The sequence below is a fragment of the Hemiscyllium ocellatum genome, chromosome 49 (genome assembly GCF_020745735.1).
Source record: "Hemiscyllium ocellatum isolate sHemOce1 chromosome 49, sHemOce1.pat.X.cur, whole genome shotgun sequence".
NCBI lineage: Eukaryota > Metazoa > Chordata > Chondrichthyes > Orectolobiformes > Hemiscylliidae > Hemiscyllium > Hemiscyllium ocellatum.
In genome coordinates, this window is record NC_083449.1 from 4,304,828 (window position 1) to 4,332,705 (window position 27,878).

Below are 27,878 nucleotides of genomic sequence, written 5' to 3' on the forward strand. Positions count from 1 at the left end.
TCTCTCGGGGTGGATGTGTAGGGCCGGCCAGGCTCCGTTTAGGCGCGCTCCCCGCGGATTCGGCGGGCCAGCTGGATGTCTTTGGGCATGATGGTGACCCGCTTGGCGTGGATGGCGCACAGGTTGGTGTCCTCAAACAGTCCCACCAGGTAAGCCTCGCTGGCCTCCTGCAGGGCCATCACCGCCGAGCTCTGGAAGCGCAGGTCGGTCTTGAAGTCCTGAGCGATCTCTCGCACCAGGCGCTGGAAGGGCAGTTTGCGGATCAGCAGCTCGGTGGATTTCTGGTAGCGGCGGATCTCCCGCAGAGCCACCGTGCCGGGCCTGTAGCGATGGGGTTTCTTCACTCCGCCCGTGGCCGGAGCGCTCTTGCGGGCCGCTTTGGTCGCCAGCTGCTTGCGGGGAGCTTTCCCTCCGGTGGATTTGCGCGCTGTCTGCTTGGTTCTGGCCATTCTCTGCAACAAACACACAGGCTGCTGCTGTCAATGCTGAGGCTGCTGCGGTGCTGCCTATTTAAGGGAATGGAGAGGCCGCCCTAGAGCTGGGATTGGATACAGCCCCTGTCTCTCAGCCCAACGAGAAACAGCTCCGGAAGGGACAGAAAAGGCAGGAAAAGAATTGTTGGAGTCTGATTGGTTCACTGGAAATGACAGTTGGTCAATTTCAAAATGCCCGCTGAATTCACCCTCTCAAATCGTGAGATTAAAGTAACCTTTAAACGCAAAATGCTATCCGTCTCCAACTAAGATAAAATTTAATATTTTATAGTCACTCTTTAAAACCTAGTTAGCAGTCAGCGCGGACAGGAGGCGGGATCAATACCTGATCTGTCTGTAACAGGCAGGAGGAAAGGTGGGGTTGAAAACAGCTCAGACAATCTGAACAACTGGACGTTTACCCGCCGTGAATCATTCGAAACAACCCCGCCAATTTAAACATCTTAAAAGCTAATGCAGTGTACAGCGATAAAAGGACAGAATCTTACTTTATGATTAAATTACCCACAGTGTGGAGACGTGCCCTTCGGCCCAACAAGTCCACACCGACCCTCCGAAAAGCAACCTCACCCAGACCCATTCCCCTACATTTACCCCTGACTAATCCACCTAACACTATGGGCAATTTAGCATAGCCAATTCACCTAACCTGCACATCTTTGGACCGTGGGAGGAAACCGGAGCACCCACAGGAAACCCACGCAGACACGGGAAGAATGTGCAAATTCCACACAGTCGTCCCTGGGATTTTTTATTACCCCCAGATTGTTTTCAGTCTAATTACAATGTGGAATTGCTGCCTGAACTGTCTGTAACAGGCAGATGGAAGGAACACGCTATGAAAACATTCGCAGAGTCTCAAAATTGAACAAAGTAACATTCCTGAACGGGTCAATGAAATAAAAATACTAGAATGTGTCACTCGGTAGGGTTATAAGTAGCGAAGTGAAATAACCAGATGGAGATCAATAAACCCTTCCACATTGTACCTTCCCCATTCACAGGTCTCCACTCTCGTAAACCATAGCATGAGTGCGTATTTGAGTTATTCAGATCAATTAATATCTAAGGTAGGTCTGTGCTCGGCGCCGGGACAGGGAACATTGGATCCGGGCTCAGCTCTTTCCTGAGAGATGTGGGTGGCTCTGATAAGAGCCTTTGGGTTCAGATGGTTACATGTTACACTGACTGGTTCATTTTTTTGCTGCTGTCTTGGTCACTTTCGCTTTGGGCTTGGCCTTGCTTTTAGCCGGTTTGCTGAGGGGTTTGGGGGCTTTAGGGCCCTTGGTCTCTTTCACCTTCTTCACCGGAGTCCGTTTCTTTGGCGCTGCTTTGCTCACCGCTTTCTTTGGCGGTGCCGTCTTTTTGCCGCTCGCCTTCTTGGCCTGGGATTTCTTGGCTATCGCCTTCTTGGCCTGGGGTTTCTTGGCTATCGCCTTCTTGGCTGAGGATTTCTTGACTGTCGCTTTCTTGGCCTGAGATTTCTTCGCTGTCGCCTTCTTGGCCGGTGATTTCTTCCCAGCCGGTTTCTTGGCGGCCACTGATGTTCCCGCCTTCTTTCCCGCTTTTGCCTTGACTGGATTCTTAGGGAGTTTGAAAGAGCCGGAGACGCCCTGACCCTTGACCAGAACAAGGGAGCCGTTCGCCAGGCACCTCCTGATACTCATCTTAATCTGGACCTTCCGCTTCTCCACATCGATCCCGCTTCTCTCCAGCGCCTTCTTTACAGCGGACAGAGACGCCCCTTTGCGATCCTTGATATCCCCGACAACCCTCAGAATCAGCTCTCCCAACCTGGGACCGGGTGTTCTTTTCCTGGGAACTGCCACCTTCTTCTTGGGAGCCTTGGCTTTGGTGGGAGCAGAAGCTGGAGGAGCCGTTTCGGCGGCTGCACTGTCGCTCATGTTGAGAACTCTGCGCTGAATCTCTCTCTGGATCAGTCTGAACTGGGTCAGCAATGAAGCTGCTGGCGGCGGCACTGAGCAACTTCAAGGCAGCGAGCGGACGGCGCAGGGACAACCTGCCGTCAGCTCCCTGATCCTGCTGCTTTTCTGTGTTTTTCTAACGGCCTAAACTCTCCGGTTCCTCTGAAGTTCCGCATCTCCAGAGAGCCAGGCTCGATCGCTCCTGACCCAGACAAGGAAAGGTTTGCGACTGAAAAGTTTTCACTCGAATAGATGGCTCCGCTGTCGAGTTAAACGCGTTTTGCTGCTGCACAGATCGATCTCTTTGAGCTGAACGCTGACATTGTCGGTACTTTTAGTCTGAAATCTTGAAATCAACAAATACATTGTCTTAAATTCTAACTTTGGGGTCTAGTGGGGGTGCCGAGAATAAGTTGAAGTGAAAATGTTTTTGATTTTCACAAGAGAGACCCAGAAATATCATAATATTCGCGGACACACAAACACAGTTAGATTCGACTAACCGTCCGCCCTTTTCCGACAGCCTCTCTGACACAGTATTCACATTCACACAGTCACACGCCAGAAATATCACCAAATGTAAGTGTGAAAGGTTAGAATGTCTCCTCCTTTTCAGCCTTTGCTGCGGTGTCCAGGGCGTTAGTCGTAGTTTTTCTCCTCAGTAACTGTTACACTGCTCTACTGTTTACATCCTCAAAGATGGCCAGTCGGTTTGCCAAGCTTAGAAGACAGAGCAGTGTGCACTGGAACAGGCCCTTCATGTCCATGTTGATTCTAGCAGATCCTGAATACTGTTTTGTCAAATGCTTCGCATCGAAGCTTTCATTTTGATTTTTTTCCCTGAGGCTGACTGGTCTATAGTTCACAATTTTATATCTACCTCCCTTTTTCATTGGATTGCTTACACTAGCTAGCCCCCAGTCTGTGTAAGTTATTGCAGAGCTTATAGAATCTTGGAACATTACCATCACTGCATCCAGTATTACTCAGCCCACTACATTAAATACTCTGGGATGTGGATAATCAAGGCCTGGTGTTTCCCAACCTTCAATCCTACCCACTGTCCCAACATCATTTCCCAAATAATACTGATTTGGTTCAGTTCTTCCTTCTCACTAAACTCACCAATACCACTACTGTGTTAGTTGCGTGAACATTTGTGAACAGAGAACAATAGATGTTAGCGATTTTTGAGACATTTTCGTTCCCCATTTTGATCTCCGTTCTTTAATGTTATAAGTGGCACGTGGTCCTCTTTGCCAGCCTATTTATGTTCATTCCTCTCTTTACACATTTATTAGTGTTTTAGCAATTTTTTGTAAATGGTTTCCAAAACATTACTTTTGTTTCATTTGTTCTTTGTTAGTTAAATCCCTTTTCACGGTCATTTGCTGAATCTGGATCTGAAAGCAGCCTTCCCGCTTCGCTATATTTCTTCCCAAATTGTAGGCCTTTTCTTTGGACTAAAAACTATCTTAAATAGTCATTTCAAGTTTCACGACATTCTTTTTATAGAAGAGAGGCCAGAATTGCACATAATATTCCAAAAGTGGCATTACCAATGTTCTGTACACCCATAACATGCTCTCCTAAGTCACATACTCAAAGCTCTGACTAGTAAAGAAAATCAAATGCCTTCTTTGCTATCCTATCTAACTAACTCCATGTTCAAGCAACAACAAACCTGCATTCCAACGTCTGTTGGTTCAGCAATACTCCACAGGACCTTAATATTAAGTGTGTAAGTCGTGCCCTGATTTGCCTTTCCAAATTGCAGCACCTCATATTGATTTAAATTGAACTTAATATGCCACTCCTGGGTCCAGTGACCCATCTGATCGAGATCCTGCTGTATTCTGAGGTAGGCTTCTTTGCTGTTTAGTACACCTACAATTTTTGTTTAATCTGCAAACTTACTAACAATACCTGAAACCTCACATCCAAATCATCATAATAATGTGGAGGTGCTAGAGCTGGACTGGGGTGTGTAAAGTTAAAAATGATACTCCACCAGGTTATAGTCCAACAGGTTTATTTAGAAGTACAAGCTTTCTAAATACAGACACCTGATGGAGGAGCAGCACTCTGAAAGTTTGTACTTCTAAATAAATCTGTTAGAATATAACCTGGTGTTCTGTCATTTTTTTAACTAAAATCATTTATATAAATGATGAAAAGCAGTGGACTCAGCAGTGATCCTTGTAGCACATCACTTGTCACAGGCCCCCAGTCTGAAAAGCATCCCTCCACCACCACCCTCTGTCTTCTACCTTCGAACAAGTTCTGTATCCAAATGGCTAGTTCTCCCTGTATTCCATATGATCCAATCTTGCTAACGAATTTCCCATGGGGAGCTTTGTCAAATGCCTTACTGAAGGCCCTATAGATCACATCCACCACTTTGCCCTCATCAGTCCTCTTCCTTACCAATTCAAAAAAATTCAGTCGAGTTAGTGATACATGACTTCCCATGCAGAAAGCCATGTTGACTACCCCTAATCAATCCTGGCCTTTCAAAAAGATGTAATTTTGTCTCTCTCAATCCCCTCAACTGTTTGCCTACTGTTGATATTATGCTCCCTGTTCAATAGTTCCCTGGCTTTTCCTTACCACCTTTCTTAAATAGTGGCACCACATTAGCCAGCCTCCAGTCTTTTTGCACTTCATCTGTGACTATGGATGATACAAATATCTCAACAAGGGGCCCAACAATCACTTCCCTAGCTTATCATCATGTTCCAGGTCCACCTGATCGGGTGCTCGTGCTTTATCCACCTTTTCTGTTTAAAATCATCCAGCAGGACTTCCTCTGTATTATGGACATTTTTAAAGATGTCACTATTTGTTTCCCCACGTTCTATATCTTCCATTTCCTTCTCATCGGTAAGCACTCGCTTAGTATCTCCCACTTTTCCTTTTCTTCCACACATAGGCTGCCTTGCTAATCTTTGCTGGGCCCTCTTCTTTCCCTGGTTACCCTTTTGACCTTCATGTATTTATAAAATTTATTTGAATTCTCCTTAACACTATTTGCCAAAGCTATGTTATGTCCCTTTTTTGTCCACCTCATTTCCTTCTAAAGTATATCCCGACTGCCTTTATACTCTTCGAAACATTCACTCAACCTCTCCTGTATTTAACTAAATATGCTTTCTTCTTATTTGGACCAAAACCTCAACTTCTTTTCTTATGCAGCACTTCCTACACCTACCAGTCATGCCTTTAACCCAAACAGGAACATACTGCCTCTGTACCCTCATTTTCTCATTTTTGAAGGCCTTCCATTTTTCAGCCATCACTTTGCCTGTGAACGTCTGCCCTCAGTCAACTTTTGAAAGTTTTTGCACAATACTCTCAAAATTGGCCTTCCTCCAAATTAGAAATTTAACTTTTAGATCTGGTCTATCCTTTTCCATCAGAGTTTTAAAACTAATAAAATTATGGTCATTGGCCCCAAAGTGCTCCCCTACTGACACGTCATTATATCACAAGAGTAAGTCAAGAAATGCACCTTGGCCGAAAATGTGGTGCTGGAAAAGTGCAGCAGGTCAGGCAGCATCCAAGGAACAGGAAATTCGACGTTTCGGGCATAAGCCCTTCTTCATTCCTGAAGAAGGGCTTATGCCCGAAACGTTGAATGTCCAGATTGGTAAATGATCATGGCCTGAATATTGTATTGATCATTTGATGCCTTCCTACTCAGCTGCTAGTGATGTACATGAGCTCTCTCTTTTGTCTTTCTCCAGACAAATATTTGGTGGATCAATCCAAGAGTGAGCAGCTGCTTCTCACACCCAGCAGGTATGTTATCACTGTCAGCGAGGAGAAGGTACTTTCCACTGTCTGAGTGGATTGATTCAGACACACATTGAGCTCCATTTCCAGAAATACACATTCAATCCAAGAGGTAAACACAACTGACGATATATAAATCTTCAAAGTTTGTGCGAAGAATTGTAGCTCGGGTGCTTGTTGTAGTGGTTCTGTTCGCCGAGCTGGAAGTTTTTGTTGCAAACGTTTCGTCCCCTGGCTAGGAGACATCATCAGTGCTCTGGAGCCTCCTGCAAAGCGCTTCTTTGATGTTTCTTCCAGCATTTATAGTGGTCTGTCCTTGCCGCTTCCGGGTGTCAGTTTCAGCTGTCCGCTGTAGTGATTGGTATATTGGGTCCAGGTCGATGTGTCTGTTGATGGAGTTTGTGGATGAATGCCATGCCTCTAGGAATTCCCTGGCTGTTCTCTGTCTGGCTTGCCCTATGATAGTAGTGTTTTCCCAGTCGAATTCATGTTGCTTGTTGTCTGAGTGTGTAGCTACTAGGGATAGCTGGTCGTGTCGTTTCGTGGCTAGTTGGTGTTCATGTATGTGGATTGTTAGCTGTCTTCCTGTTTGTCCTATATAGTGTTTTGTGCAGTCCTCGCATGGATGCCTAAGAGATAGATGCCTAAGAGATAGACCACGGAACGAGGCCATGCCACAACCAAAAGGACTAGCCACACTACCATACATCAGGAGCATTTCAGAACTGACATCCAGACTACTGCGACCCCTAGGACTCATAACGGCACACAAACCAACAGCCACGCTCAGACAACAACTTACTAGAACAAAGGAGCCAATACCCAACATGAGCAAAACTAACGTAGTTTATAAAATACCATGCAAGGACTGCACAAAACACTATATAGGACAAACAGGAAGACAGCTAACAATCCGCATACATGAACACCAACTAGCCATGAAACGACACGACCAGCTATCCCTAGTAGCCACACACTCAGACAACAAGCAGCATGAATTCGACTGGGAAAACACTACTATCATAGGGCAAGCCAGACAGAGAACAGCCAGGGAATTCCTAGAGGCATGGCATTCATCCACAAACTCCATCAATAGACACATCAACCTGGACCCAATATACCAATCACTACAGCGGACAGCTGAAACTGACACCCGGAAGCGGCAAGGACTGACCACTATAAATGCTGGAAGAAACATCAAAGAAGTGCTTCGCAGGAGGCTCCAGAGCACTGATGATGTCTCCTAGCCAGGGGACGAAACGTTTGCAACAAAAACTTCCAGCTCGGCGAACAGAACCACTACGATATATAAATCTATATTATTTTGCCCTGTTCTCAGTGCTTACCACCTCAGTGACAGTAAATTCCATTATTCAAAGCCAATTATCGTTTGTAAGATTAGAAGCAGGTTAGATTGTATGCTTATAATAAATATACATTTATGGGCTGCATTAAATTCATATGTAGATTTGGCATTTTTAAAGCTACAATCAATTAGAACAAACCGATCATGGTGTTACATGTTTATAACAAATATATATATGAAGTGTATATTTGAGTGCAGATATAGAAGCAATGTTGGACATTTATGAGTAACTGAGCAGGACAAAATTATTCATTTGATAAACAGTTGTCTTGTACAAAGACAAAAATCAAACAATGTAAATTTCAAATGAACCTCTTGGTCAAGCCTTATCTACAGAAGATGCTTCTAGAGAGGATGCTTAATGCTCATTCACATACGTACATACACATCTGTGTCTGTCTCTGTCTCTGTCTCTCTCATTCCCTCTCTCGGCCTAGTGTTGATGAAAACACACTTTATGCATGCTCCCATTCTGGTTGAGTGCCTCAGTAATGCAGAAGCATTTCCATACTTTTTTTAATGTATGAAACACTGATAAGACCTTAAAACCATCTCATAAATGTATCAGAACTGGAATCACACAGAGACATACAGATAATATTGGTGTGATCTCGACCAGTACCACTCTTTAAAGTGATACAGATTGGCAGCACAACAGAAAACTCACTTTCACTCAGCCAGTTAATGGTAAAAAGGGGAAAAAAATGCAATTTAGACCCACAACTACTTCCAGATATGGACAGTCATAAATTGACTGACCATATTATTAATCGCTTCGGAAGACGTTCATGTTAGATGTTGCAGTGCTCAGCAGCAACTGCCAAAGACTACTGCACACATAAAATGTAAAAAGAAAGCTGAGATTGAATACAATAAAATTCAGATTCTTGGCAAAGATAAGTACTAAACCAACATTAATCCCTCAATCACACAGGTTTATCAAATATTGAATGGGTTTATCCTACACTCTGCTGAAAAAACACAACTGAACATAGTGAATGGCATCCATATACTCGACTTGTCACTGTTTCACACAGAGCAAAACTGGCACTTTAGGTATTCAAAGGCAGAACTAATCTCAAATTGGCATTTACACTGAGACACTGGCAGCGAGTGAATGAAGATTAGAATCCCAACAATTAGTGGAAACTAGTATGAGGAACATATAAAGAATAGAATGTCCCAGTGCAGACACAACAGGCTGAATGGCTGTACCAATTCTGTGATAGAGTCATAAATCACAAAATGCATAAGAGATTAAGGCCCAATCTCAACACCCTAAACACTATTATCAGATTGAATCTCCGTCACAGATTTTTTTTCTAATTCATTCATGGGATGGGGGCATCACTGACTTGGCCAGCATTTATTTTCCATTCCTAACTACCCGTGCAGCCTCATTGATGTGGGTCTGGAGTCACATGCAGGCCAGACAAGGGAAGGCTGGCAGTTTCCTTCATTCAAGGATGTTACTGAACCGGATGAGTTTTTTTCTGGCAATCAACAATAGGTTCATGGACGTCATTAGACTCTTAGAATATTATTGGCTGCCAGAGAATTGAGCAACTTTGATATATAAGAGTTGAACGTGACTGGAACTCATTGAGAACTTCAGTCACACAGCAGAAACTGGCATGTATAGATCAATTCCTAAATTCTCACATGGACACAAGCAGAAATTGACATGCATACATCAAGTCCTAAACTCTCTTTTGGACACAACCAAAACTGACAGACATTGATTGAGATCTGCTCTCACAATATTCACATTGCCGCAACTAAAAGGGAGAATAATCATGCACACATACATATGACAAGTACAGTATGATAAATGAATTTGCACATTTATAAACAACAAGCTGATAGATACAGATTAATAACTGCACTCTCAGATGCACAGAGCAGAATCTGACAGGGTAAATAACTCTCACATGTAGTTGGCAGTAAATTTCAGAGCAAGATTGATAACTACACTCTCATATTCACAAAGCAGAAACTGACAGGAATAGATTGATTATGCTCCCAATTTCAAATCGCGTAAATTGACGTGTACACTTTGATAACGACCCTCATGTATTCACAAAGAAGAAACTGACAGGCAGAGACTGATAAAACAAAAATTAGTGGAAAATTCGCAGGTCTGGCAGTGTTTCAGGTCTAGTGACCGTTTCTCAGAACTGATGGTGGCAAGGAAAATGCACACAATGTGGTCTCCTCTATGTTGGGGAAACTGAGCGTAGATTGGGTGTCCACATGCAGAGCACCTGCATTCTGTCCAGACAAAATGACCCTGAGCTTCCAGTTGCCTACCACTTCAAAACACCACCCTGTTCCCTGGCCAAGATCTCTGTCTCAGGCTTGCTGCAGTGCTCCAGTGAAGCTCAGTGCAAGCTGGAAGAACAGCACCTCATTTTCTGCTTGGGATCTCGACAGCCTTCTGGACTCAATATTGAGTTCAACAACTTGAGCTCTCCCATGTCATTACCCAAAACCCCATATGTCCGGCCTTCTAAACATATTGTTGGCCAATTGTTGGCCACTAACAGACCCTATTAATAGGCTACTCACCCACTTAGTCTGACAGTTAGATTAAATTACTTGCAGTGTGGAAACAGGCCCTTCGGCCCAACAAGTCCACACTGACCCTCCGAAGAGCAACCCATCCAGACCCATTCCCCTACATTTACCCTTTCACCTAACGCTAAGGGCAATTTAGCATGGCCAATTCACCTAACCCGCACATTTTTGGATTGTGGGGGGAAACCGGAGCACCCGGAAGAAATCCACGCAGACGCGGGGAGAATGTGCAAACTCCACACAGACAATTGCCCAAGGTGGGAATTGAACCCGGGTCCCTGATTCTGTGAGGCAGTAGTGCTAACCACTGTGCCTCCATGTCGCCCCACTCCTCTGTCCAACTGTTCTTCTCTTTCTTTGGACTCTATCTTTTACTCGTTACCCTTCCACCCAGCCTATCTTCTATATAAAAACTAATATTTTCCTACCTATCACCAGAAAATACAGAAGTTTGAATACATCGCCCAACACACTCAAGAACAGCTTCTTTGCTGCCATCAGACTTTTGAATGGACTGCTCAAATTTTAAGGTGAAAGTGGGTTCCTCAGATGTTGGAGATTAGTGTCCAGGTTGGAGTGGTGCTGGAAAAGCACAGTAGGTCAGGCAGCATCTAAGGAGCAGGAAAATCAACGTTTCGGACATTCCTGATGAAAGGATTTTGCCCGAAACGTTGATTTTCCTGCTTCTCAGATGCTGCCTGACCTGCTGTGTTTTTCCAACACCACTCTAATCTTGATCAAGTTTTAATGTTAATCTCTCTCTCTCTCTTTGCAGCTTTAAAACTACATTGCCGATTCTGTTCTATTACCCTGATGCATTTTGTATGATATTATCTGCCTGTAAAGCACGCAAAACAATACTTTCCACTGTATCACAGTGCGCTTGACAATAATAAATCAGATCAAATCAAATGGATAACTATACACACATATTCATATAGCAGAATCTGAGAGGTACAGGTTGATAACTGCAGTCACACAAACTGACAGGAAAAAATGAATAAATACACTCAAACACTGACATTAGAGCCTGACAGGGAAAGATTGATTAAACTCTCACATTCGCAAAGCAGAAACTGATAGCGACAGGTGAAAACTCAGCTCACACATTCTCATAGTAGAAATTGAAGGATTGACAATTACAGAAACATATTCACCAAGAAACTGACAGCTACAGATTGATAACTATATTTATGTATTTACACAGCTGAGTCTGAAAGATACAAATTGACAGTTACACTCACTTTGACAAAGAAAAATTGACAGGTAGAGAATGATAACTGTACTCCCACATTCACATCACTGAAACTGACAGCTACAGTTTGATTAATACAGCCACCTTCACAGAGCAGAAGCTGATGGGTACTGCTCAATAACTGTATTCACATATTGACAGGAAAGAAACTGACAGGAACTGATTAGTATCTACACTGACATATTGATATAGTAGGAACAGATTGACAGTGACACTCCGGCGTCAAATAGCAAAACCTGACCCAGACTGTTTGATAATTGCACTCACATACTGGTATCGCTTAAACAGGTAGCGATGCATATCTGCATTTTCACAGATTAAACTGATGGGTTTAAATTGATGACTGCATTTAATATTCATACAGCAGAAACTGACAGGTAGAGACTAATATCGAAACTCACATTCTCATGGCTGAAACTTACACATTCAGGTTGATAACTACATTCTCAGACATACAGGAGAAACTATTAGGGACGGATTGGTAAAGCAAACACACACGTTTGCAAGGCAGAAACTGACAGGTATATATAGATAACTAAGCTCACATATCCACATCAGATGAACAAATAGGGACTAATCGTATTTATTTAAAATGTATGAAATGTATTTATGAACCAGTCCCTGGCATTTTCCTCTATGTGGATACACGAGTTCAATTACCAATCTGCCGGTTTATGCTATGCGAATGTATGAGTGTCATTGTGAGTCTGTCCCTATTTGTCTCTGTGGTGAGAAAATGTAAATATATTTACCAGAGAGTGACGGGGACAGATTGATAACTGTATTCACTCGCATATTTGCACAGATTATGTGGATTGATAATTACAGTTTGATAATTGCACTCAGATATTCACAGAGCAGCATTTAACAGGTTCATCTTGATAATTGTCTTCACACATTCACTGAGCAGGAACAGACAGCTATGGATAGATAAGGAAACTCTCATATCCAAACACGCACTTGCATTAGATTATCCCATTTGTAGAGGAGTTGGTTAGTATCTGGTTCTCGACAAATTGCTACGGAATTCTTTGATACAGTCACCACAGAGCAGCGAAGACCAAGAATAGAATCAGCCCTGTGGTCCTGTTGGAATTGCTGACTTGAAGGAAGAACAGCTAAATGATTATCAAATTATTCCATTGATTTAATGTTGATTTACAGACGATGTCTCTTCTGTCTCCCTCCAGACAATTACTTGAAGGACCAAGACAGTGTAATATGTCATCGGTGCAAAGCCAAGTGTGATCCGTTCCTTCTAACAAACAGCAGGTATGTTACTGTAGTCAGACTAAAGAACATCCTTTCCACAGTTACAGAGCAGATTGAATTAACACACACTGACTCAATTTCCAGCGATAAATTTTCAAATGAATAGTCAACTACCTCAAAGGAATTACAATTTTTTTTATCTCTCTCCATTCCTTACGTACATCTTCCCATTTGCCAATAATTATTGTAAATCACAGCCATAGAGTTATATAGATGTAGAGCACAGAAGTACACCATTCGGTCTGACCCATCTAGCCAATCAGATATTCAAAACTAATCACGTCTCATTAGCCAACACTAGTGCCATTTGCCAGCACTTGGCCCATATCCCTCTAAATTGTTCCTACTCATGTCACATCCACATGCCTTTTAAATGTTGGAATTGTTCCAGCCTCCACTACTCCCTCTAGCAACTCATTCCACACACACAAACCACGTTCTGCATGAAAACATTGCCCCTTAGGTCTCTTTTAAAACTTTCCCCTCTTACCTGAAACCTGTGCCCTCTAGATCTGGACTCCCCCACCTCAGGGAAAATGCCTTGTCTATTTAGCCTGTCCATGATCCTCCTGATTTTATAAAGGTCATAATTTTGTAAAGGTTATAAAATACTATAAGGTCATGCCTCCGCCTCTAACACTCCAGAGAAAACACCCCAGCCTCTTCAGCCTGTCCCTTTCGCTCATACACTCCAACCCTGGAAACAATCTTGTAAATCCTTTCTGAATGTTTCATGTTTCACAACATCATTCCGATAGGAAGGACACCAGAATTGCGCACAATATTCCAAATGTGGCCAAACCAATTACCTGTACAGCTGCAACATGACGTCCGAACCCCGAAACTCTACGCTCGGACCAATAAAGAACAGCATACTAAATGTTGTCTTCATTATCCTATCGATCAGTGACTCCACTTTCAAGGAACTATGAACCTGCACTCCATGGTCTCTTTATTTATTAATACTGCCCAGGACCTTACCATTAAGTATATAACTCCTGCCTTGATTTGCCTTTCCAAAATGCAGCACCTAGCATTTATTTGAATTAAACTCCACCTGCCACTGCTCAGCCCATTGCCCCATCTGATCATGATCCTTTTGTACTCAGTGAGAACCTTCTTTGCTGTCCACTACACCGCCAATTTTGGTGTCATCTGCAAACCTTTTATGTTCACATTCAAATCATTTATATAAATGACGAAAAGTAGTGAACCCAGCTCTGATCCTTGTGGCGAATGACTGATCACAGGTCTCCAGTCTGAAAGGTAACCCTCCGCCACCACACTCTGTCTTCCATGTTCAAGTCGATTCTGTGTCCAAATTGCTAGTTCTCTGCGATTTTCATGTGATCTAACCTTGCTAACCAGTCTACAATGAGGAAACCTGTCAAACAGTTACTGAAGTCCTTATGGATCACGTCTACTGCTCTACCCTCATCAATCAGAGTCAAAGAGATGTACAGCACGGAAACAGACCCTTTGGTCCAATCGTCCACGCAGACCAGATAAACCAACCCAATCTAGTTCCAACTGTCAGCATCCGGCCCAAACCCTTCCTATTCATATATGCATTCAGATGCTTTTTAATTTGTACCAGCCTACACCACTTCTTCTGGCAGTTCATTCCATTTACATACCACCCTCTGCATGAGAAACTTGCCACTTCGGTCTTTTTAGTTCTTTTCCATCTCACGATAAACCTATGCCCTCTAGTTCTGGACTCCCCCAGACCCGAGAACATACCTTGTCTATTTATCCTATCCATGCCCTTCATGGTTTTATAAACCTCGATAAGTTCCACCTCATCATCCGATGCTGCAGGGAAAACAGCCCCAGCCTATTCAACCTTTCCTTCTAGCTCAAATCCTCCAACCCTGGCAACATCCTTGTAAATCTTTTCTGAATCCTTTCAAGTTTCACAACATCCTCCTGATAGGAAGGAGACCAGAATTGTACGAAATATTCCAAAAGTGGCCTAACCAATGTCCAGTATGGCCTCAACATGCACTCAATATTCTGATCAATAAAGGAAAGCATACCAAACGCCTCCTTCACTATCCTATCTACCTGCGACTCTACTTTGAAGGAACTGTGCACCTGCACTCCAAGGTCTCTTTGTTCAGCAAAACTCCCTCGCACCTTACCATTAAGTGTATAAGTCCTACTAAGATATGCTTTCCCAAAATGCAGCACCTTGCATTTATCCAAATTAGACTCCATATGCCACTCCTCAGCCCATTGGTCCATCTGATCAAGATCTCATTGTAATCTGAGGTAACCTCCTTCGTTGTCCACTACACTTCCAATTTTGGTGTCATCTGCACATTTACTTACTATACCTCCTATGCTCACATCCAAATCATTTATATAAATGACAAAAAGTAGTGGATACAGCACCGATCCTTGTGACAGTCCACTGGTCACAGTCCTCCAGTCTTAAAGACAACCCTCCATTATCACCCTCCGTCTTCTACCTTCGAGCCAGTTCTGTTTACAAATGGCTAGTTTTCCCTGTATTCCATGAGATCTAACTTTGCTAACCAGTCTCCCATGGGGAAATCCTCTTCGTTACTTCTTCAAAAAACTCAATCAAGTTTGTGTATCATGGTTTCCCTTGCACAAAACCATGTTCACTGTCCCGAATCAGACCCTTGACTGTCGAAATACGTGTAAGTTCCATTACTCAAGAATACCTCCAATATCTTGTCCAACACCAATGGCAGGCTCACCAGCCTATAGTTTCCTGGCTTTTCCTTATCACCTTTCTTAAATAGGAGCACCACGTTAGTCAACCTCTAGTCTTCCGACGCCTCATCTGTGACTATCGATGATACAAATATCTCGACAAGGGACATGCCAAACACTTCCGTAACCTCCCACAGAGTTCCACAGAGCCTGATCAGTTCCTGGGGAATTATTCACCTTTATGCGTTTCAAGACATCCAGTAATACTACTTTTGTAATATGGACATTTTAAGATGTCACCATCTATTTCCCCCCATTGAATATCTTCCGTGTCCTTCTCCACAGTAAACACTGATGCAAAGTACTCATTTGATATCTTCCCCCATCTTCTGTGGCTCCACACAAAGGTTGCCTTGCTGATCTTTGAAAGGCCCTAATCTCTCCCTAATTACCCTTTTGTCCTTAATGTATTCATAAAATCCCTTGGGAATCTCCTTAAAGCTATTTGCCAAAACTATCTTGTGCCCCCTTTTTACCGTCCTGATTTTCCTCTTAATTATACTCATCTTAATTTCTTTTTCTAAGGATTCACTTGATCTCTGCTGTCTATATCTGACATATATTTCCATCTTTCTCTTAACCAAAGCCTCAGTTTCTCCATCATCCAGCATTCCCTACACTTCCAGACTTGCTGTTCACCCTAACAGGAATAGACTGTCTCTGGACTCTTGTTATCTCATTTTTGAAGGTTTCCTATTTTCCAGCCTTCACTTTACCTGCGAGCATCTGCTGCCAATCAGCTTTTGAAAGTTCTTGTCTAATATTGTCAAGCCCATTGATATTTTACACCATTTTTCAAGGGGTTTAGACTGAATTCTTATCTGAAATAGATGCCTGGGAAAGGTGTTAAATCTACATTCAATATGACATTTTTAAAGTTAAAATCAAGATGGAAAAGAAAGTCAGACCGTAACATCATTTCAAAAACCATATATAACATAGATGTTAAATACAGAGATAGAAGGAAACCAGACAAAAGTCACCAATTTATAGGATGAAACAGTGTTATTAAGTTTATTAGTGATTGGGCAGGACAGGGTTAAACCTTTAATGAATTTTTGTCACATACAGAGACATGGCAATTAAATAATGTGAATTCCAAACACCCATTGTGTGCCAAAGCCTGACAAATAAAACTGAACATGCTATGGTCTGGAAACAAATGTAGAAATTGCTGGAAACATTCAGCACATCTGGCAGCATCCGTTGATAGAAAGTAGAGTTAATGTATTGGGGCCAGTGACTATTATTCAGAGCTGACTTTCTCCAGGAATTTCTAATGTTGTTCCTGACAGTGGAAAGTAATTACTGCAGACGCACACAGCAACTGTCTGATTCAGAATTAGTTCAAAATACAATCATAATTGCAGAGCACGGACTAACAGTTATGGAGTTCCATATACACTGCAGGCAACAGGAAATGATCCAATCGAAATGAATATCACTCTCACATGGAGTCATTGTGGTCTGCAGCAGTCAGAGACATCCAGCTAACAATTCTACTCCCATTCAGGCAGCATTCCATTTTCAACAATGTATCAAGGTGGCAGAGGAGCTGCCATCCCCACCTTTAGCACAACATTAACTCAATACCATTTTCACAAATAATCAATGCGATCACGTAATCGTAATTTGAAACGATGGAGTAGGAAAGATTTAGTTCCATTTTCATCCATGTGTTTATCCAATGACCATTTAAATGCCCGTAAATTTGGCGAATCCACTACAGTTGCAGGCAGAACACACCATGCCTCTACTACTACTCTGAGTAAAGAAACTACTCTGACATTTGTCTTATATTTATCATCCCTCAATTTAAAGCGATGTCTCCTTTTGCCAGCCATCACCATTAGAGGAATAAGGTTCTCACTGTCCACACTCTCTAACCCTCTGATTATTTTATGTGTCTCTATTATGTCACCTCTCAAATTTCTTCTCTCTAATGGAGCCTGATGTCCCTCAGCCTTTCCTTGTAAGACATTCCCTCCAGACCAGGCAACATCTCAGCAAATCACCTCTGAACCCTTGCCAAAGATTCCACATCCTTCCTGTGATGTGGTGACTAGGAGTGGATGCAATTTTCCAAGTGCGGCCACACCAGTGTTTTGTAGAGCTGCAGCATGACTTCATGGGTCCAAAACTCAATCCCTCTCCCAACACATCATATGCCTTCTTAAAAATCCTATCAATCTGGGTGGCAACTTTCAGGGATTTACGCACATGTATACAGATGTCTCTCTGCTCATCTACACTGCCAAGAACCTTACCATTAGCCCAGTACTCTTTATTCCTCTTGCTCCTTCCAAAGTGAATCATCTCTCACTTTTCCACATTAAACTCCATTTGCCACCTCTCATCCCAGTTCTGCAGCTTATCCATGTCCCTCTGTAATTTGCAATGTCCTTTGTCACCGTCCACAACTGCACTGACCTTAGTGTCATCCGCAAATTTACTAACCCATCCTTCTGCGCCCTCATCCATGTCAGCAGTGGACCCAAAACAGATCCTTGCGGTACACCACTAGTAACTGAACTCCAGGATGAACATTTCCCATCAACTACCACCCTCTGTCTTCTTTCAGCTAACCAATTTCTGAACCAAACCGCTAAATCACCCTCAATCCCATGCCTCCATATTTTGTGCAATAGCGTACCATTGGGAACCTGACTGAAACCACCTTATGAAACACTTTACTGAAATCTATATACTTCGTATCAACTGCTTTACTCTCTTCCATCTGTTTGGTCACCTTCTCAAAGAACTCAGTAAGGTTTGTAAGGCATAACCTACACTTCACAAAATCATATTGACTATTCCTAATCAACTTATTCCTATTGAGATGATTATAAATCCTCTCTCTTCTAGACTTTCCAACACTTCACTCACAACTGAAGTAAGGCTCACTGATCTATAATTACCAGGGTGGTCTGTACTCCCCTTCTTGAACAAGGGGACAACATTTGCTATCTTCCAGTCTTGTGGCATATTCCTGTAGACAATGACAACAAAGATCAAAGCCAAAGGCTCTTTAATCTCCTCCTTGGCTTCCCAGAGAATCCTAGGATAAATCCCATCTGGCCCAGGGATTATCTATTTTCACACTTCCACCTGCTAACACCACGTCCTTGTGAACCTATATTCCATCTAGTCTAGTAGCCTGTAACTCAGTATTCTCCACAACAATATTGTCTTTTTCCCCGTGTGAATACCAATGAAAAATATTCATTTAGCACTTCTCCTATCTCTTCGGACTGCACACACAACTTTCCACTCCTGTCCTTGATTGGCCCAGAAGTTATTCTAGTCATTCTGTTATTCCTGATAGAGCTATAGAAAGCTTTAGGGTTTTCCTTGATCCAATCTGCCAAAGACTTCTCTTGTCCCCACCTGGCTCTTCTTTAGGTTTTTCCTGGCTATCTTGTAACTCTCAAGCTCCTTCGCTGTGCCCTCACGTCTCATTGCAACATAAGCTGCCTTCTTCCTCTTGACAAGCGAACAACTTCCTTAATAAACCAAGGCTCCCTCACTTGTCCACTTCCTCCCTGCTTGACAGGTACCTGCTAATCACGGACATGTAGTAGCTGTTCCTTGAATAAGTTCCACATTTCAATTGTGCCATCCCCTGCAGTTTCCTTTCCCATCCTATGCGTCATAAATCTTGCCTAATCGCACCATAATTGCCGTTTCCCCCAGTTATAAATCTTGCCCTGCGGTGTATACCGATCTCACTTTCCATCTCTAATGTAAACATAACTGAATTGTGGTCACTCTCACCAAAGTGCTTACCTACCTGCAAATCTAACACCTGGCCAGGTTCATTACCCAGTACCATTTCCATTGTTGCCTCGCCCCAGTTGGCCTGTCTACATATTGTGCCAGGAAACCCTTCTGCACATATTGGACAAAAACTGGTCCATCCGAAGTCTTCAAAGTATAGTATTTCCAGTCAATATTTTGAAAAGTTGAAGTCTCCCGTAACAACTACCCTGTTACACTCACTCTTATCCAGAATCATCTTTACAATCCTTTCCTCTACACCTCTGGAACTAATCTGAGGCCTATAGAAAAGTCTGAACAGAATGACCTCTCTTTTTTTTCCTGTTTCTAACCTCAGCCCATACTACTTCATTAGATGAGTCCTCATACATCCTTACTACCACTGTAATATTGTCCTTGCCATACCTCCCCCTCTTTTACCATTTTCTCTGTTCCTACTGAAACATCTAAATCCTGGAACCTACGACAACCATTCCTGTCCCTGCTTGATCCATGTGTCTGAAATGGCCACAACATCAAAGTACCAGGTACCAACCCATGCTGCAAGTTCACCCAACTTATTCCGGCTGCTCCTGGCGTTGAAGTAGACACAATTCAAACCACCTTCCTGTTTGCCAGTGCACTCCTGTGACACTGAAACCATATTTCTGACCTCACTATTAGGTTTTCGTAAAGAGATGTAGCATCATCTCAGTAGTTTCCAGCTTAAAGAATAGGTGCATGATACTAAAGTATAAAGGGGAAAAGAATCATTTAAACCTGGAAGTGAAGGTTAGTTAGCTTTAGGTAATGACTTCTCTTACACCCAGAACCCAGCTCACAGCCCATTAATTACAAAGTGCTAATAGTTGGGATAACTAAATTACTTCACACTTTGTAACAGTTTTTTATAACAAATTAAAATTACAAGTCGATGGCAAGTAAGTCAAAACAAACTATTCTTTTGTCTTTTTCTTCATATATTCCCCACTGTGCTAATTATATCAGAGGAGCAAATAAACTTGATAAAATGTAATAGAATGAATAATAATATTCAAGCTGTCCTGAGAGACAAGCTAGACTGAGAGAAACCCGAGGGTGTATAGAAAATAACTTTGGAATGTGAATGAAGAGGATGCATAGCAAGGCTGCAAGGCCTAGAGATTACGGTGTCTTCTAAACTCTGACAGGTCAGGGGATCCTTGAACTGTCCTTGGAAATGCCTATCATTGATTAGGTGCCTCATTGAATACGGTATGCAAACTAAGAGGGAGGAACGTCATAATCAAGTTGTATGTGATTGTTATCAGAAAATTTATAAACAATATTGCTTTTTATTGTAAAATCAGAGTACGTCATGAACTTCTCTTCTGAGGCCAGTCTCGGGAGAAGATCATTTGGTCCTCTCCCTGCACTAACCCGTTTCTGCTTGAATAAACACCTACCACTTGCCTGAATCCTGCCTGCCTGCCTGCCTGCTAAGTCTTTCATCCCCAGTCAGGGGTTATGCTTTGACAAAGGCCTTACAGAAGTCCATGTAAACCACATCAACTGCACCACTCTCATCAAGATGTTTCATTGCCAGGACTGGAGGTTTTGAGTTTTAGGGAAAGGCTGAACAGGCTGTTGCTTTGTTCCCTGGACTGTCGGAGAATGAGGTGTGACCTTTGTACAGGTTGAGAAAATCATGAGAGGCATGATATGGTGATAGCCAAGTCTTTTTCCGAATGTGGGTGAGTGCAAAAATAGAGGGCACAGGTTTGAATTGTGGAAAAAAGATTTATAAAGGACCTATGGGGTTACTTTATCAAATGGAGGGTGGCAGTTGTATGAAATGAGCTACCAGAGGAAGAGGAGGTGGTGGGTACAATTACAACCTTTTATAGGCACCTGGATATATACAGGTTTAGAGGGATATGTGTCAAATCTTAGCAGGTGGGACTAGACATGATGTGGAGGTGCCAGTGTTGGATTGGTGTGGACAAAGTTAAGAATCACACAATACCAGTTTCTCAGACAACAGGTTTTGGAACCAATAGCTTTTCAGATTGTTGCTCCTTCATTTCTCTGAAAGCGAGTGCTTCAAGATAAACCTGTTGTACTATAACCCGGTGTTGTGAGATCTCTAACTTAAATGGGACGAGGTCAGATTCAGATCTTTGGTCAGCAATAACAACTTGGACCAAAGGATCTGTTTCTGTGCTGTATAACTGTATGACTCTCTGAAGGCCACACCTGAATATCATTACTCCCAGTTACACACTGCACTATTGGAGTTGCAAAGGTCCATTGCTTTTACCTCTTTGACTCTGAAGAACAGCACAGATCCTTTCTGAGACAATATGTTGTAGTTTCACTTGCCAGTGAATCTTACAGACACAAACAGTCAAAGAAAATAAGGTCTTTCCCATTCACTTCAGGAAACATGAACTGAAAAAGCTCTCCTTTGCTAATTGGCTGTCCACTTTACAGCAAACATTTAAACTGCTCAGTCACACAACACAAGAGGATTGAAGCAGGATCAAGTGAGTGTCAGCATCCTTCCTGTATCATAACAACTATTCCGTTCAAAAATGTTTTTTATACATAAAATCAGTGTGTATACACAACAGCCCGAGTAGTCAACATTAAATTTTACTTTCCACGTTTTTCACTGGACAACATGGCTCTAATTCGTTGACTGTTTGTCACATCTGAGCAGAGTTTTGAAGGACAATGAACCATATCCAGAGTCCCATTGAATAGCACAGACTGACAGGTAGAAAGTACTTTGAGTACACAAACCGTACAAGTGAATGGAAGAAACAAGATTAGTTCTGTACTCACAGAAGAATAAACAGTTGCAGATTGCTCCAGTTATTGTCCTTATTTTTGTAATGAAGGACTTGAAGGAAACTGAGATAATTTCTGGACGCAACAAAGAGTGAGATGGTGCCAATACTCAGCGGGTACAGAATAACTTGCAATGTACAGAAATGCTGTCAGGTTAGTAGGTCAATCGGCAAAAAATAGTAAAGTCATGACCTCAAAGATGTCACAGTTGGGAGAACTAGCATTTCATTAAAAAAGTTATCCAGGACAGTGTGAGAATGATGTATGTCAGTCCTGGTTTACAAGTGAACTTCCTATAGCTTTTAAATGCCTGGTATCACTTTAGTCAAAAAGTAAATTCTACTTGTTTATTAGAAAATACTGAACCTATTGCATGTTCACAACGTATTCCACTTAAGTAGAGAAAGAAGTAAATAAAAAATCAAACTAATTATTCATCCAATTATCTCACCATGGCTTAAACTTGCTGTCTGACTCTCTGACTGTATGTAATTCATGTATCTTTTTATCCAGACTGGAGGAATTAAATAGCAGCCAAGTATCAGGTTGAAACAAATATTGCAATTTAATTTGTTTCCACGAAAAGAAAGTAGAACAAATTTCAGACAAAATGACTGAATAAATACTGTGTTTTCAAGTAGTCCAAAGGAAAATCAAACATTGACATGAAAAGATACACATTCAGACAGATACCCAGAGATTATTGGGCACAGAATGAAGAAACTCTTATACTGGTCTTGTTATAAACATGTGAACAATAAAATCAATATACACATTCAGACCAGAGACTGACCAATCCAGAAAATACTTGCAATCATAAACCTTTGAATAAAAGTTGTGGAAATTATCCAACATGCTTTAGAGTGCCAGAGACTGACAATGGTATAAAAAGTCTCACTTTAATTTACAGTACAGAGTTCCTCCAGTACAGGCAGAGGTCATTCGGCCCACAGGCCTGCAATAACTTTCCAAAGCACATCGCCCCCAGATATAGACCCCTACCCCCATAACCACATCTTTAACATAGTTAACCCACCTAGTCTGAACATTGCTGAATATTACAGAGCAATTTACCATGGATAATCCAGCTAACCTGCTTGTTTGAACTGTGGAAGGATACTGGAATACCCAGAGGAAACATATGAAGATGAGTATAACTACTTTTAAGCCAGTTGAACTTCTGAACAGCACCAAGTGTTCTGAAAAAAAAAGTAACATTTGGTCAAACAACTCAAGTAGCTACTTGCCTGGAGACAAAAACAAAATTGAATTCAGCCTATCAGTTTAAATTATATCCCAAAAATACCAAATTCCTATCCAGTTTGAACTGAGTATAAAGACAATCTTATAAGCCAATGACACAGTTCGATGCTCTGGAGGTACAAGACCAGGAAAAAATGAACAGTTGGGAGGAGACTTGCCAAGCCACCAGCATGTAAAAAGACTGCCTGAAAAATAGCTTTCTTAAAAGTACCTTATCGATCAGTGACCTGTGAAGCACAATCCCCAAGGAGAACAAAAGATCGGAATACAGAAAAGAGCTGAAAGCTGCCTGGTTTTGAGGTGTGAAGCTTTGTTTTGTAAATCTTAATCAGGAGTTCTATTGGACTAGTATTATAGAAGATAGTTAGAGGAAGGAGTTGTAAATAGTTGTTAGTTAATCATTCTCTGTTATACTTTAATAAATAAAGCTGTTAATCTTTAACGAGTTCTTCGCCTATTGAATTTTCACAGATTACTGTATGGGATAAATCTTTTCCGTGTTACTGGTTTTAAATTAATAAAGAAGTTTGTTGTAACAAAACCAATGCAGACATGGGAAGCATATCTGTGTGCAGTTTGCACAATGAGCCAAGGCTGGAATTGAAACTGAGTCCCTGGCACCAGTGTGCCACCATGCTACCCTGACATAGACAAGGGCAACTATGCTGAACGTGTGGGTGCTGGAGCGCCGGTCTATCTGGTTGCGGTGCTCGACTATCTGACGGCTGAAATCCTCGAGCTGGGCGGCAACGCGGCCCGGGACCATAAGATATAGGAGTGGAAGTAAGGCCATTCAATCATGGCTGATGGGTATTTCAACTCCACTTACCCGCATTCTCCCCGTAGCCTATAATTCCTTGTGACATCAAGAATTTATCAATATCTGCCTTGAAGACGTATAGCATCCCAGCCTCCACTGCACTCTGCGGCAATGAATTCCACAGACCCACTACTCTCTGGCTGAAGAAATGTCTCCGCATTTCTGTTCTGAATTTACCCCCTCTAATTCTAAGGCTGTATCCAGGGGTCCTAGTCTCCTCGCCTAATGGAAACAATTTCCTAGCGTCCACCCTTTCCAAGCCATGTATTATCTTATAAGTTTCTATTAGATCTCCCCTTAATCTTCTAAACTCCAATGAATACAATTCCAGGATCCTCAGCCATTCCTCGTATGTTAGACCAACCATTCCAGGGATCATCCACGTGAATCTCCGTTGGGCATGCTCCAGTGCCAGTATGTCCTCCCTGAGGTGTGGGGAGTAAAACTGGACACAGTACTCCAAATGGGGCCTAACCAGAGCTTTATAAAGTCTCAACGGGGCTTTTAAATTCTAACCCTCTTGAGATAAATGTCAACAATGCATTTGCTTTCTTAATCACGGACCCAACCTGCATGTTTACCTTTAGAGAATCCTCAACTAGCACTCCCAGATCCCTTTGTTCTTTGGCTTTACGAATTTTCTCACCGTTTAGAAAGTAGTCTATGCTTATATTCTTTTTTCCAAAGTGCAAGACCTCGCATTTGCTCACGTTGAATTCCATCAGCCATTTCCTGGACCACTCTCCCAAACTGTCTAAATCCTTCTGCAGCCTCCCCATTTCCTCATTACTACCTGCCTGTCCATCTAACTTTGTATCATCGGCAAATATCGCTAGAATGCCCCCAGTCCCTTCATCCAGATCATTAATATATAATATATGGCTGCGGCCCTAACACTGAACCCTGCAGGACACCGCTTGTCACCGGCTGCCATTCTGAAAAAGAACCTTTTATCCCAACTCTCTGCCTTCTGTCTGACAGCCAATCCTCAATCCATACCAGAAGCTCACCTCCAACACCATGGGCCCTCACCTTGCTCAGCAGCCTCCCGTGTGGCACCTTATCAAAGGCCTTTCGGAAGTCTAGATAGACCTGGTCTAACCTACTTGTCATCTCTTCAAAGAATTCCAACAGATTTGTCAGACACGACCTCCCCTTACTAAATCCATGTTGACAACAAGATCATCCGCATCATCCCCAGGCACCTGCAGCTGGCCGTGCGCAACGACGAGGAGTTCAACAAGCTGCTGGGAGGGGTGACCATCGCTCAGGGTGGGGTGCTGCCTAATATCCAGGCCGTGCTGCTGCCCAAGATAACCGCCGCTGCTGGATCTGCTAAAAAGTGAAGATAGTGTTCTTGAATCTGACAACCCAAAGGCTCTTTTCAGAGCCACTCTCAGCATCTGTGAAAGGAGCTATACCGTCATCTCCGCCGGATTTATTTTACTTTTAATGTGGAGAACCTTGAACTTTGAACCTGAGATCAGTCAATTACTATCGCCTTGTTATTGAATTCTTGTGGTTTGAAGATGCTGATGTTGGACTGTGATTTATAAAGTTAAAAGTCACGCAACACCTGCTTATAGCCCAACAGGTTAATTTGTATGCACTAGCTTTCAGAGCTTTCATTACGTGTTTGTAGAATATAAGATCGTAAGACACAAGTTTTCGCAAAGGTTTACAGTGTGATGTAACTGAAATCATATATTAAAAACAAACCTGGATTGTTGGTTAATCTCTAATCATTGAGAATGACCATGTGGTTTCAGTTTTTGCAAATGTAAATTGCAGAACATGTAAAAGTTACATTCTCAAGTGAACCTGAGCAACTGGTGTCAAGTTGGCCCAGATAATGCCTTTAAGGTGTAAGCTGCCCTGTGTGAGACTGTGTGACACAATGGTCAGACTGATTCTAATCTAAAAAAAATGGATTTACAGAATCTTACTTGGATTCATACAGCTTTTGAGCGAAGTACACAGACACTCACGGAGAACCATGTCTCATACGCTCACACATACTGTCCCTCACTCAGGCATGCACCCCTCTCACAGACGTACGCGTTATACTCCTTTACACTCGCACACACACTCATACCCCTATCCCTCGGCAAAACACACACCCACATGGTGAATTTGTACTTGCAGGACGAGAAATGTCCCCGATTGGGCTTGACTTTGGTTTCACTTTCCCTTCAACTGCATCAGGAAGAGCTGAATTGACCCAGCGGAATAAGCATACAGTCGATGTAGCAAATACTACTGAGCGGCCCCTATCCCTCTGCGCTTTGTGCACTAGTGTGTTCATAGACTTGGTTTTCTTCTCTGCCCCTAGAGAGAGCATAGTAAGTATCCGTGAGTGAGTTTTTTTTCAGCTGAAAAGGAGGGAAGAGGGTATAAGTGAGATTGTATAAACTACACTTCTGTAATCGATAGACAAATCAATGCCTAAGTACCTACGCATTCTCCTTTGTAAAACTTCTTTTCTACATGTTAGTGGACTTTTCAAATTTAAAAATGAACCGTTGATCTTTAGGCGCCAATTCTATCCCATCACAATTAGTTAAATTATGGAATCTATTATAACAAAATCTGCGATCACTGGAGATCTCAGTAGTTGGAACTGGACTGCTGCTGTCTGAATTTCTTCTTTAACTGACTCCCCATTAATGCTTTACTCAGCTCTTGTGCACTTCCTAAAATACGATACCAATGTCCGGAAGGAACAATTCGATCTCTTGGCGCCAAATCTTTCGCATCCCCCAACGACAAGCCATATGAAAACCGAGACAGAGAGGGAGATTCGCGGGAATTTATAATCTACTACCACAATGTGATGTTAAAATTATATTTCACAATCTGTCATAATAAATTCTGCGAACACGGGAGATCTCATTAGATATGACATCACTGTCCATGTCAATATCGCTTATAACTCATTCCGTATTTACTTTCTTGTTTTATAATTACAATATTAATACAATCCCTTGTTTCCCGCTCTCTCTGGATGGTTTAGTGGCTCTGAAAAGAGCCGTTGTGTTTTTCTCCCTCACTCTGGGTGGATGTGTAGGGCCGGCCAAGCTCCATTTAGGCGCGCTCCCCGCGGATCCGGCGGGCCAGCTGGATGTCTTTGGGCATGATAGTGACCCGCTTGGCGTGGATGGCGCACAGGTTGGTGTCCTCAAACAGTCCCACTAGGTAAGCCTCGCTGGCCTCCTGCAGGGCCATCACCGCCGAGCTCTGGAAGCGCAGGTCGGTCTTGAAGTCCTAAGCGATCTCTCGCACCAGGCGCTGGAAGGGCAGTTTGCGGATCAGCAGCTCGGTGGATTTCTGGTAGCGGCGGATCTCCCGCAGAGCCACCGTGCCGGGCCTGTAGCGATGGGGTTTCTTCACTCCGCCCGTGGCCGGAGCGCTCTTGCGGGCCGCTTTGGTCGCCAGCTGCTTGCGGGGAGCTTTCCCCCCGGTGGATTTGCGCGCTGTCTGCTTGGTTCTGGCCATTCTCTTCAACTCTGTAATACACACAGACTGCTGCTGTCAATGCTGAGGCTGCTGCGGTGTTGCCTATTTAAGGGAATGGAGAGCCCGCCCTAGATCTGGGATTGGATACAGCCCTGTCCCTCAGCCCACAGAGAAACAGCTCCGGAAGGGACAGGAAAGGCAGGAAAAGAATTGTTGGAGGTTGATTGGATAATGTGAAATGACAGTTGGTCAATTTCAAAATGCCCGCCGAATTCACCCTTTCAAACCCTGAAATCAAATAACATATTAAGACACATTACAC

At 42.7% G+C, this 27,878-nt stretch overlaps 1 protein-coding gene and 1 pseudogene across 1 annotated transcript; both read right to left on the reverse strand.

The window, feature by feature from the left end:
* LOC132837301 (nucleolar protein dao-5-like) lies at nucleotides 1-27,625 on the reverse strand (annotated as a pseudogene).
* LOC132837376 (histone H1-like) lies at nucleotides 1,571-2,402 on the reverse strand. The gene has a single exon (XM_060857042.1). It carries the CDS (start codon nucleotides 2,396-2,398, stop codon nucleotides 1,688-1,690), a length of 711 nt encoding a protein of 236 aa, XP_060713025.1. The 5' UTR covers nucleotides 2,399-2,402; the 3' UTR covers nucleotides 1,571-1,687.
* Nucleotides 27,626-27,878: the final 253 nt, after the last annotated feature.